The sequence below is a fragment of the Bos grunniens genome, chromosome 10 (assembly GCF_055505025.1).
Source record: "Bos grunniens cultivar Pamir isolate PY7600 chromosome 10, Bosgru_T2T1.0, whole genome shotgun sequence".
In the NCBI taxonomy this organism is placed as follows: Eukaryota; Metazoa; Chordata; class Mammalia; order Artiodactyla; family Bovidae; genus Bos; species Bos grunniens.
The window spans coordinates 76571335-76584823 of record NC_141174.1 but is presented as its reverse complement, the minus strand read 5'-3'; the positions used below and the strand labels follow the sequence as shown (position 1 = coordinate 76584823).

The 13489-nt window shown below is 37.3% G+C and overlaps 1 protein-coding gene across 1 annotated transcript; it reads left to right on the top strand.

Moving 5' to 3' along the window:
• The first annotated feature begins 2297 nt into the window (after nucleotides 1-2297).
• On the top strand, nucleotides 2298-10607 carry CCNB1IP1 (cyclin B1 interacting protein 1). Its single transcript, XM_086322124.1, has 4 exons — nucleotides 2298-3321; nucleotides 4853-5184; nucleotides 7317-7650; nucleotides 9606-10607. Exons 2-4 carry the CDS (start codon nucleotides 4888-4890, stop codon nucleotides 9806-9808), a joined length of 834 nt encoding a protein of 277 aa, XP_086178250.1. The 5' UTR covers nucleotides 2298-3321; nucleotides 4853-4887; the 3' UTR covers nucleotides 9809-10607.
• The last annotated feature ends 2882 nt before the right edge of the window (nucleotides 10608-13489 follow it).

The following is a 13489-nucleotide window of genomic DNA, read 5'->3' as shown; positions in this document are numbered from 1 at the left end:
TCAAGGTTGGAGTTGCTGGTAGCAGTGAAATTAATTTATTACTTTGGAGAAGGTTTGGCAACATCATTTTTTTTGAAGATGATTATACCCAATCTTTGGGTATTCTTAAGGAGTTCTTGACATGTGTACTCAAAGAAATGGGCACAGAAAGTTTATTGCAGTAAAATATTCTTAGTTGTAAAAGCCTGGAACCAATGTCCATTAGAAGAATGAGTAAATAAATTGTGGTTTGTATAATTCGGCTGTTAAAATGAATTAATATAAGGTATGTGTATTAACTTTACACTTCAAAAAAAAAGACTTAAAAATGGCCAACTGATATATATTGTGTGAGATTTAGTAGTTTGAGAACATGAAAACAAAGTTTGATGTATGTACATATTAAAAACCTGTATGAGAATGATAACCCCCCAAATCTGGCTTGTTTACCTCTGGAGAGGTAAAAGGAAAATGGATTGAATGGCTGTTAACTTGTTACCTCATTAAAAAACATCAAACTTGAGAAGAGTTTGGGTTTATTAGATTGAGTGATGGTCATTCTCCACATATTTTTTATATGCTTAATATTTAATAATAAAAGCCTGTCTATTTTTAGTACTTTATTTATTCATTTAACATCAAAAACATTTTGTATTGGGGTATAGCCGATTACCAATGTGTGGTAGTTTCAGGTGAACAGTGAAGGGACTCAGCCATAAATATACATGTATCCCCCCAATTGCCTCCCACACAGACTGGCACATAACATCGAACAGAGTTCCATGTGCTATACGATAGGTCTTTGTTGGTTATCCATTTAAACTGTAGCACTGTGTACACGACCTTCCTAAAGTCCATAACTATCCCTTCCTCCCAGGAACCATAAGTTAGAAAAACCAATATTTTAAAATGCTCTTTTTGGTGGTCAGGTCTCTGTATCCCAGCCTTAACTGATTTCAGTGGTTTCATCCTCAGGAGCACCTTAGAAATGAGCCACGGAAGGGTTTTTCTGTGCCTTGAGAGAACAGGACACATGCCACCAAAAAACAGGTTAAGTCTATTTCCTGGTATTCCAGACTAGTGGGATATTATATTAAGAGTTTGTAGCTCCCCCCACTTTTTCCTATCTGGCAAAACATCCCCGTCGTTCCCCCCCACCAAATGTGTGTATATGTGTGTAGGTATATCTATCTGTGTACATACACACACACACACACACACACATGATTCATATAGGCTTTTAGCCAAATAGGTTGGAAATTGGAAACTGACTTTAAAAATGGTGTGGGTTACACCAGGCTTTGGGGAAACAATGAAATTGAAGAAGCAGGAAGGGATCATATTGTAGCACAAAGGTAACTTGGCTAGACTCAAAGTTAGGTCAAATGTGAATGCTTTGTGTTTTATAACTTGACATGAGAGTGTACCTTTTTATTGTACTTCAATATTTCTACATTTGGCATAGTTAAAACCAGAAAATGCACAAAAGGCTCAGATAACCAAAACATGTTGGGGATTACATGGTTTACATATGGAAACCATGATTTTCTTCAAACCCGTTTTGTAACTCTAGATTGAATTTCTATTTTGAACTCTCAGAAGACATTTTAGGAAAAGTATACAAAGGCCAAGATGACCTTGATTACTGTGAACCAGTTACAGATAGACAAAAAACTAGAGAAAGCTGTTTAATCAGAGTAGGTTTTTGTCTGAAGGAGAAAGGTTTAATATATAGATTCACAACCTATAAGGGGGTTTGCAGGGCTTAGTGTCCCCGTTGTGTTGCTGATTTATTGGATTGTTTCTGTTACTAATTCATACTAGTGTCACATCTTCAGGAAAGGTGGCTACAAAAGTCAGCATTAGGCTTATATTCTTAGGACCCCTGGAGCTCTCAGCTTAATTTCTAATATGAATTCTAATAGATTCATAGATTGAGCAGAAAGTCATACAGTAAGTACAGAAGAGAAAATGTAATAGGTAAAAGTATTAGGATAAAATGGGTGCAAACATTTAAACAATTATTAATCCAAGCAGGCCCAGGAATGTACACACGTGGATGATCTCAGAAAAGCTGTGAAACCTAACCCTATTGCTTAAGAGCTGTATGAACGTTCATATTGCAGATTCTAAATCAAGTTCTTTAGATCAGATCAGATCAGATCAGTCGCTCAGTCCTGTCCGACTCTTTGCGACCCCATGAATCGCAGCACGCCAGGCCTCCCTGTCTATCACCAACTCCCGGAGTTCACTGTGACGTCCATCGAGTCAGTGATGCCATCCAGCCATCTCATCCTCTGTCGTCCCCTTCTCCTCCTGCCCCCAATCCCTCCCAGCATCAGAGTCTTTTCCAATGAGTCAACTCTTCGCATCAGGTGGCCAAAGTACTGGAGTTTCAGCTTTAGCATCATTCCTTCCAAAGAAATCAGGGCTGATCTCCTTCAGAATGGACTCGTTGGATCTCCTTGCAGTCCAAGGGACTCTTAAGAGTCTTCTCCAACACCACAGTTCAAAAGCATCAATTCTTCGGCACTCAGCCTTCTTCACAGTCCAACTCTCACATCCATACATGACCACTGGAAAAACCATAGCCTTGACTAGATGGACCTTTGTTGGCAAAGTAATGTCTCTGCTTTTGAATATGCTATCTAGGTTGGTCATAACTTTCCTTCCAAGGAGTAAGTTCTTTATATAGAGGATGTGAAAAACTGGAAAGATGTCTATCTCAAGATGGATTAAAAAACGGCAGAAAATACAACAGAGGTGGTAGGTGTCAAATTATAGATATCACACAATTTGGGAGACTTTCCTGAAATACAAAGCCTTGTTGCCCAGCCGGTACTCCCTAAAATTTCCCAGAACAAACACCTGCGTGTACTCACTCCTGCTGTTAGCTTCTCAACTGTCCCCACTCTACTCTGACCTCAAATGATAGGCTGAGGACAGCTAGGAGAGAGGGGCTTGGTGGGCTACAGTCCATGTGGGTCACAAAGAGACACGACTAGCGACTAAATAACAGCTTGTGCCAGTCGAGGGCTGAAAACCGCACACAAGGACAGTATCTGCGAGGCTCCCAAGTGGGACACCTAGACCAGCCTCAGTCAGATTCACTCAAAGACACGCGCTCCTGGGGGTGCAACGCCCATAGTCCAGGTGCCAGAGGCCTCGGGTCCCAGGATCCTGAGTTGCGTGACTTGGCGCCCACCACCCGGCAGGCTTTGCGACCCCGCGCATGCGCCCTAAGACGTAGTGGCGTCGCCAGTGGAGAATCCTCGCTTGTTGTCGTCGTCGTGGAGTTAAGGCAGCAACGGTGTTTTCCCGCGCTTTTCTTGGGAGTCTCAGGTTAGATTTTAAAAACAATTGTTTAATTAATCTTGTTAGTATTTTCTTTTGAGAGCGCTGCGAGTTTGAAGTTTCCGTGAGTCTAATCTTCAAAACTTGGTCCTCGCTAAATTGGACGGCTCACTAAATTGACTCGTTCCCCGACCTTGTGGAAAATTTTGAACTAGCTGCACCTCTCGCTCTGCCTGGTGCAGATCCCCTGGAGAAGGGAATGGCCACCCACTCCAGTATTCTTGCCTGGGAAATCCCATGGACAGAGGAGCTTGGCGGTTGCAAAGAGTCAAGACTGAGCAACTAACACTGGCTCTGCCTGGTAAGGGACTCAGGTTCCAAACTGTTCCGAGCTCTTCTTCCCGTCTGCACTCTACCCTGCTGGAGCGACGAAGGCCTTTAACTGCGGCCGCCAGGTACCTGTGGAGACTCCTTCAGCAGGGACATTTGGGGTAAAACATGTCGGAGCGTCCTTGTCCTACCCCTGTGACCCAGGCAACTGTCTTGACAGAATTTATCCGTTTCTAAATGTGACCATCTTCCCTTGGTGTATAATTGGTGTGTCACTATTATTTTATTCAAAGTGTTAGCCGCTCAGTCGTGTCTGACTCTGCAACCCCTTGGACAGTAGGCCCACCAAGCTCCTGTGTCTGTGGAATTCCCCAGGCAAGAATACTGGAGTGGATAGCCATTCCCTTCTCCAGGGGATCTTCCCGACCCAGGGGTCAAACGCGGGTCTCCTGCATTGCAGGCAGATTCTTTACTGTCTGAGGCACAAGAGAAGACCTATTTTATACAATAATGGCTAATTTTGATATGTTCAGGATATTGCTGCCTAGTTGAAAAATAATGGAATAGAAGCATAGCATTGAATAGTATTTACATTAATAGGTGAGTTGTTTAATTGGTGATAAAGTTTGCTTTTATATAGATTTTCAGGCTTCATCATGTCAACTACTTGAATGAATTAGGTTAGTTTCTATTTAATAGTATAGGTTACTAGTCAAGGCAACACAGTTAAACAATCTGAGGAATCAGCATATATGAAAACCTAAAAATGTAACTTAAAATACTTTGCATTAAAGAATGGCTAAAATTAGTGCCTGGACTTTTTATATCTGCCAAGTGTGAGAAGTGATACTAAAATATTCTAGCAAACTATGAATGGGTAATACATTTGGACTTTTGTTTAGGTATTGAGAAATGGCAAAAGGCACTAATTTAATTTTTATCTGTACTTTGTAAATGTTCCTAAACTTTTTTTTTTTGCATGAACATATTATTTTTAACTTATAAGTGAGATATGGAACTACCTGTGTCTTTAACTTTTTCGTTAAAAAAATTTTTCATGGCCTTAGCAGTGGTTTGCACAAAGAAGGAGCACAATATTGTTGGGTGGCTGAAATCAATATTATGTATTGATTGTAATACAAAAGCATAATAAAAGGTATATTATTTTGTCTTAGTAAAATAACATGTTTCAATTTATTTTTATTTATTTAATTTTACTGCAAATTGACTTTCATTTATCCCTTTTTAGGATTCTTTTAGCATCTGGAGACTTTATTATCTATTATGTCTTTGTGTGAAGACATGCTGCTTTGTAATTATCGCAAGTGTCGTGTCAAACTCTCTGGTTATGCATGGGTCACTGCCTGCTCTCATATATTCTGTGATCAGCATGGTAGTGGTGAGTTTAGTCGTTCACCAGCTATCTGCCCTGCCTGCAACAGTACTCTTTCTGGAAAGCTAGATATTGTCCGCACAGAACTCAGTCCATCAGAGGAATATAAAGCCATGGTATTGGCGGGACTTAGACCAGAGATTGTGTTGGACATCAGCTCCCGAGCGCTGGCCTTCTGGACATACCAGGTTAGTGCTTAGGCTAGTTTCTCTGGAGAGTATGCTTTGAGGCGTATGTGAATGCTTCTAAAGTTTTTCCTTCACTGTGTTTGTGTTTGTTTTTTAATAAATGTATGGAAAAATGTTCTTTTTAATTTTCTTTTTTGCAAAAGTAATATGTTTAGTGTTGAAAATCCAAAAGGAAGAAAATAAAAATAATCCATAATTCCATCACTCAGAGATAACTAGTCTTGATACTTATGTTTGTATATTACTAGATTTTCCTAGGTATAAATATATATTTATATATATTTTGTCTATACAAACCTAGAATAATACCACAGATACCATTTTTGTGGCCAGGTAAATTGACAATAGATTATGCCTGTTATGAGTATTTTATTAAATATTTAAAAATTAGCCATTCTATAATCATAATTTTAATGGTTATAATGTATCATAATTTATTTCCAAGTTATTAAAATGCTGGGATGAGTACTGTTATCATTAAATTCATATCCTTAATTTTTTGCTAACTTTAAATACCTGAAAGTGAAACATTTCAAAGTTTTAAAAATTGTAGTACTAAAAGTTGCCCTCCAGTTAGATCTTGTCAGTTTGTGTTCCCTTAAGAAATGTAGGCAGGTGCTTGTTCACCATACTTTCTGCTCACCAATTAGATATGATTACAGTAGAATCTCATTGCTCTCTAAATATGCATTTGTTGGATGGCCTTTAGATGAATACATTTTCCTGTATTTTAAGTATATTTTTCTTTTGTTAGTTATCTGTTTTATTTTATTTCATTTGCTGTAGATTTCCCCCCACTGATTTTTAAGAATTCTCTCTATACATATACTTAACTCAGATGTTGCAAGAAATTTTTTTCACTTTTGTTAGTCTTCCTTGATTTTTTTGACATACAGAGGTTTAAAATTTTTGTGTGTTTGATGAAATAATAAAATCATAATTTTAATGATTGAATTGTATCATAAATTGTAAGTTATTTTAAAAATGCTATAATGAGCATTCTTATCTTCAAATTCATATCCTTATTTCCTTTTTTGATTTCTGCCTTTGGCTTCTTTTTAGAAAGGCTTATCTGTGGAAAACTTTAATCAGGTCCTTGAGTATAATAGTGTTATATCTTATATATGCAATTATAATAATGCTTCTAAAAGGTCTGTTTGTCATCTGTCACATAAATATTTTCATTATATTTTTCTAGGTAAAATGTTCCTCTTCTATGCTCCTATATCTTCTTATGCTTACTTTGTTGTATTATTTATACTATATCGTAATTACTTATATATTTGCTTATCTTTTCTAGTTAGGAGAGTTCTTTAGGTCATGTTTTGATTCCTGTGTATCTTTGGGTCCTCAGTGGCCATCATAGTTACTGGTCTTAAGTCTCAGTAATACTTATTGACTGAAATGAATAGACACTCTGTCTTAAAGTAGATCCCAGTTTGGGGGGTAGTATTGATTGAACATGAACATGTGGTATTGTTGTAAAGTCTATCCTTAAAGTCATTGTGACCTTAGTATTTTGCTGGCTATTTCCCAGAGACTGCTCTTAGTCACTTGCCTGTTGGCCTTTCCAACTTGGCCTCTTACTTCCACAAATCCAGCAAGAGAGAGAGTATGCTAGTAAGAGAAACTATATTCTTATGTAATGTACTGATGAAGCGATATCCTGTCATTTTTCCTGTAATCTAGTCACAGGTCCTGTCTAGATCAAGGGGAGGATATAAGTGTTAGAAGGCAGGGATAATTGGGAACTGTTTTATAAAATGTTCTCCACACTATGGATTACTTGAAATATTAGTGTTAGATTTCTTGGAACCTTTGGTCTACATGTCACTTGTTGAGGTTAAACAAATATTCACATTTTTTGTTGGTGTAATGGTCATGCTTTGAGAGTATTCCTCCATTTTTTTCTATGCATTTAGTGACATAGTGTATTATTTTCTATAATAATTATTCTTTTGTACATCCTAATTTCTTCTTAATCTGATTCTAAAATTTAAAGTAATAACAAATAAAAAAAATAAAGTAATAACATTCCAGTACGTGTGTATTTCTTTTCTTTCTGTGTTTGTATAAAGTTAAAATGAGCAACTTTGCATTTATTACCTTAAATCTTTTCTCTCTTGGGACAGGTACACCAGGAGCGTCTCTATCAAGAATACAATTTCAGCAAGGCAGAGGGCCATCTGAAACAGATGGAGAAGATATATACTCAGCAAATACAGAGCAAGGATGTAGAATTGACCTCTATGAAAGGGGAGGTCACCTCCATGAAGAAAGTGCTAGAAGAATATAAGAAAAAGTTCAGTGACATTTCTGAGAAACTTATGGAGCGAAATCGCCAGTATCAAAAGCTCCAAGGTCTCTATGATAGCCTTAGGCTACGAAATATCACTATTGCTAACCAAGATAGTACTCTTGAACCATCTATGATTGCACAGTCTGGTGTTTTTGGCTTCCCATTAGGTAAGAAAGGACATGTAATATCCAGTATCAGTTCTTTAAATTAGTGATGTTTCACACTGTACCCTGCATAGTTCCATGCAGTTAGTGGAGACTACAGAGGCCTAGAGTGGTAGTATTAGTGGTAGGCTCTAGGTTCTTCATCTGTGTCTCAGTCAGCACATCCTTACTTTTATCTGTTTTATTTGCTTACATTTTTAACTACATCTTCAATTTATTTGAATAGAGTAAATAATTCCAAAATTAAAGCTGGCAAATTTCCACTTCAAATGAAAAGCTATTTAGTTGCAGTAATAATAATAATATTAGCTTCCATTTATTAATTCCTTACTAAGTATTAGAAACTTATAATTTCACATGTATTTGTGAAATTTATAAATTTGTGTCATTTATAAAACTTTATGAGGTAGGTGTTTATTATCATGCCTATATTACAGATGAGAAAGCTGAGGAACAGAGAGGTTAAGTAAATTAGTCAAGGTCACAGAGCTGTCTTCAGAGCCCATACTCTTAACTATTTGAGATCCTGTGAGAAGACCATGTTTTAGTTTCTTTCACATGACAATACTGATTGCACAGTTCTTAAGTTATTATTGGTTGTTCTTCTGTTTATTCATTCATAAATTTATCAAATATTTATTAAGCATGTTTCATGTGCCAGACTGCTGGAAAAAAATTTGGGCAATGGGGATGTAAGGATTATCCAGATAAGATTTCTGCCTCCTGGAAATATACAGTCTAGCTTTTTTCTACTTGTCAGATGGCAGAGAATCTCTTCCTGAGTTCTCTCCTTTATACCACTCTTGATATAACAGAATCTAATAGTTTTTACTATGCTATTAATATGCTTTTTTGACACACAAAAAAGTGAAAATTCTTGAGATGAACTTTTATTTGAGCTGGATTTTTAAAAACCTCTTTTTTTGAATTTTATTGTTGAGAAGATGATATCCTAGAAAAGGCATGAAGTAATGAGATGAAGAATATCATAGGAGAATTGAAACAAGTTTCAACTTAGCTTTCAGTTAATCATATGATTTAGTCAATCAAAGTATTATTGTGTATGGGCATTATAGGTATTCTTATTTTTTCCTTGTGACTATCCACATTTATTTCAATTTCTTCCATTTTTGCCAGTGCTTACCTATTCCTTTTTTTGCACACACTTATCTTTTTCCTTTCACCTCTTGCTACCATTGTTGGCTTGAAGTAGATATAGTCAACATTCTCCTTTAGTTATATAACTAAAGCCAAGGATGGGTTCAGTGAAAGTCACTCAGTTGTGTCTGACTCTTGGCAACTCCATGGACTATACAGTTCATGGAATTATCTAGGCTAGAATATTGGAGTGGGTAACCTTCTCCAGGGATCTTCCCAACCCAGGGATTGAACCCAGGTTTCCCGCATTGCGGGTGGATTCTTTACCAGCTAAGCCTCAAGGGAAGCCCCATTGGAAGCTGTTAAATGTTTATCAGATCTATTGTATAATTTTTCTTAAGGGTGTGCTAATTGATCTTGGGACGTGAATATGTGCCTGGTTTTCATGGTAGTCATATATTTTCCAGAGCACTTACGGAAATTGTAAAAAAGAAATTTGTTCTTAAAGAACCCGGGACAAAAGACACACACACATGAATATATATGATATTCCTTGGATATAGATTAATAGATAATAAAATTATAATACTGTAAATTCTAGCTCTACAAAAGTATTTCACTGTGTTAAATTACTTTTGGTGATGAGGTAATGGGTATCACTGGAAACTGCACACAGAAGCAGGTAAGATATCTATACTGTGGTAAGGGGAGGAGGCCATCTTTTCTTTATCCAAGGTGTATGTTTTACGCAGGTCATAAGTGTTGAGTTCTGTTAAAATATTATTGAATGACTTTGTTTTTTGATCCAGAAGATCTGTAAGGAAATAGATACTTAAGTTCTTCCCTTATTTTTCTTCTAGGGAACAACTCCAAGTTTCCTTTGGACGGTACACCAGTTCGAAATCGGGGTGGTGGAGATGGAGATTTTCAGTTCAGACCATTTTTTGTGGGTTCTCCCACAGCACCTGAACCTGCCAACAGTTTTTTTAGTTTTGCCTCCCCAAATAATGAATTAGAGCAGCAGCCAGTCTCTAGCAGGGCTTTTAAAGTAAAAAGAATTTAGTTGACCTCACAGAATTTTCTCTGTTCTCTTTCAGTGATTTTATTTAGTAAATAATCTTTGTTTTATATAGGAGTCACCAGCCTTTTGTGTTTGTACTGAGTCTTCAAAATTGTCTTTACGTTTCCAACTTATAAGAGATTAAGTGGCAGTGGGTGGGGGGTGGCTTCAGGTTTCCTTTTCAGTTTCTTTTATTTGAGGCATAAGCATTTTAAACTCAATTTTAGGGTGAACTGTTGAGTTTTCACTGGTAGCAAAAAGCTTACAATAATTTTTGGTGTTTGTAGATCACCATTTGTTTATGTTTGAGCTATTTCTGACTGAGCAATATGTTTAAGTATACTGTATAAGCACCTCTGTTTTATGTCTACATGTCAGTTTGGGTTCTGGTGTACATATGTTTCTTTACATTTTTTTTTTGTTGCCATATTTGACAGTATGTTTATGTGAACGTTTTGGTTTCAGGAATGAGTGAGCCTGTAGCTTGTTATTTGGAAACATACATTTATTTGTATATACTTAATGTATTTGCCCATGTATGAACTTGATTGGAGGTGTCATATCATTGAATGAAGGTACAATTTGATGCATGTATGTTTAGTTCCTATTTCTATTTAAGAGTAATTCACATTGATAAAGTTATGTTGAAAGTTGACTTTTTGGCATTTGAGATAAAATTACTTCTTTTTTGCTAGCTGTTGCCCTGGATCTACTTATTTAGGAATGTACTTCTACTGCAGAAAACTTGCCAATATGTTGTTGATCTCAAGATTATAGTAATTAAAATACTTTTAATGATTTATTCCTTGTTTTTCTTTATTAAATAGTGGTCATTTCTGACTATTATCACAGTATAATATAGAACCAATAAAGAAATTTGAAGGATACTTTCAGTAACTTTACATCATATTAGAGGCAAGACTTGAAATCATACTGGTTGAGGAGGCAGAACATCAAGGTTCTAGTTATTTTTCCCCCCATATATTAGTTGTACAAGTTTAAGTTTAAACTTTTGGGGCCTTTGTTTCTATGTCTGTGATATAAGGGGTTGAATTAAATTATCCTTACAGCCTTTTCTAACTCTTAAATTTTGTGATTTATTGTTACTGGCTTGGGAAGAACTGCCATGGAATTACCTAAATTCCAAGTTCCATTGTTTTTTAGGTAGTAAAAGTCATACTGAAATCATTTGAGTGTATTTTATATTTAGTCATTGTAGTTCAGTTCAGTCGCTCAGTCGTGTCCAACTCTTTGCGATGCCATGAATCACAGCACATCAGGCCTCCCTGTCCATCACCATCTCCCGGAGCTCACTCAAACTCACGTCCATCGAATCCTCTGTCATCCCCTTCTCCTCCTGCCCCCAATCCTTCCCAGCATCAGAGTCTTTTCCAGCGAGTCAACTCTTCGCATCAGGTGGCCAAAGTACTGGAGTTTCAGCTTTAGCATCATTCCTTCCAAAGAACACCCAGGATTGATCTCTAGAATGGACTGGTTGGATCTCCTTGCAGTCCAAGGGACTCTCAAGAGTCTTCTCCAACACCACAGTTCAAAAGCAGCAATTCTTCAGCGATCAGCCTTCTTCACAGTCCAACTCTCACATCCATACATGACTACTGGAAAAACCCTAGCCTTGACTAGATGGACCTTTGTTGGCAAAGTAATGTCTCTGCTTTTGAATATGCTGTTTAGGTTGGTCATAACTTTCCTTCCAAGGAATAAGCGTCTTTTAATTTCATGGCTGCAGTCACCATCTGCAGTGATTTTGGAACCCCACAACATAAAGTCTGACACTGTTTCCACTGTTTCCCCATCTATTTCCCATGAAGTGATGGGACCGGATGCCATGATCTTCGTTTTCTGAATGTTGAGCTTTAAGCCAACTTTTTCAGTCTCCTTTTTCACTTTCATCAAGAGGCTTTTGAGTTCCTCTTCACTTTCTGCCATAAGGGTGGTGTCATCTGCATATCTGAGGTTATTGATATTTCTCCCAGAAATCTTGATTCCAGCTTGTGTTTCTTCCAGTCCAGCGTTTCTCATGATGTACTCTGCATATAAGTTAAATAAGCAGGGTGACAGTATACAGCCTTGATGTACTCCTTTTCCTATTTGGAACCAGTCTGTTGTTCCATGTCCAGTTCTAACTGTTGCTTCCTGACCTGCATATAGGTTTCTCAAGAGGCAGATCAGGTGGTCTGGTATTCCCATCTCTAAGGCAAGTAAATACCCTTGCTTTACCTAATTTAATAGCAACCAAGTAACATTTTCTTCTTTAAGGATGTAGAATATCAAATCTCTTAAAAAATAATTTTTATAGTTCAGTCACTCAGTCGTGTCTGACTCTGCGACCCCATGAATTGCAGCACGCCAGGTCTCTGTCCATTGCCAATTATAGTACCCCAAAGTTAAAATGGTATCCGAGAAAGAGGATGAAAAAATCTTTACTTAAAAGCTCAAAACATCCCTTTCTATTTCATTGCTAATTACACAGATTTTTATAGGTTGAAGAGTTTTTTCTTCCCTATGAAGTTTTAAAATTTGTTGAAAAGTGATTTGAAGAAATAATTTTTGTACATTCATGATTTCTGTCCTGAACCTTTGCTTCCTTTGTTAGGTTCACAGAATCAATTTGAAGTATAAGTAAGCTATAATTAAAACTAAAGAAAAAGTCTGGTGGACTATTACATGCTACTTTTTAAAAATTGCATTCTACTTTAAAAAAATGTAAGAGTTTAATACATTCACATGGTACAAATTCCAAAGGTACAAAAAATTCAGAGTGAAAACTCTTGCCTTTCACTCCTGTTCCTGAACTACTCACTTTTCATTTCTGGAAGCAGTTAGTCTTGTAGTGTCTTGTGTCTCATGCAGAGATAGTCTGCTGCTGTTAAGTTGCTTCAGTCGTGTCCGACTGTGCAACCCGATAGACGGCAGCCTACCAGGCTCCCCGTCCCTGGGGTTCTCCAGGCAAGAACACTGGAGTGGGTGCCCTTTCCTTCTCCAATAGAGATAGTCTATCTAGGTGGAAGCAAATCCTTTTTTTTTAAAAATTATGTTTGTTTTTGAATAGGTAATACATTTACATGACAAAGTATACACAATGAGAAGAATCTTCTTTTCCTAGACAGCTCTCAGTCCCCCTATTTCCCTCTTCAGACACAGTCAATTGTTTCTTAAATACCCTTTGGGATATAGTTTATCAATATAGAAACATTATTAGTGTACTGATACATATGTGTGTGTGCTGTGTCCAACTCTGTGACCCCATGGACTAGCCTACCAGGCTTTTCACACACACACGTGCACACACACACACACGTGCACACACACACACACATTACCCAGGGATCCAGCGTGCACATACACACACACACACACACACACTACCCAGGGATCCAGCGTGTGCATACACAGACACACACCCACACTACCCAGGGATCCAGCGTGTGCATACACACACACACACACACACACACACACTACCCAGGGATCCAGCGTGCCCGCACATACCACACACACACTATTAGTGTATTAGTGATGGCTTTCTTAATACCATTCCAAGTGTAGTCGATTTATTAGGATAGTGTTTTAAAAATTATAAAATTCCTCCTATAAAGAAAATCACTGTAAAGTTTGGAAGACATTCAGGCAAGTTACCTTACCACTGTACTACATTTCCTTCAA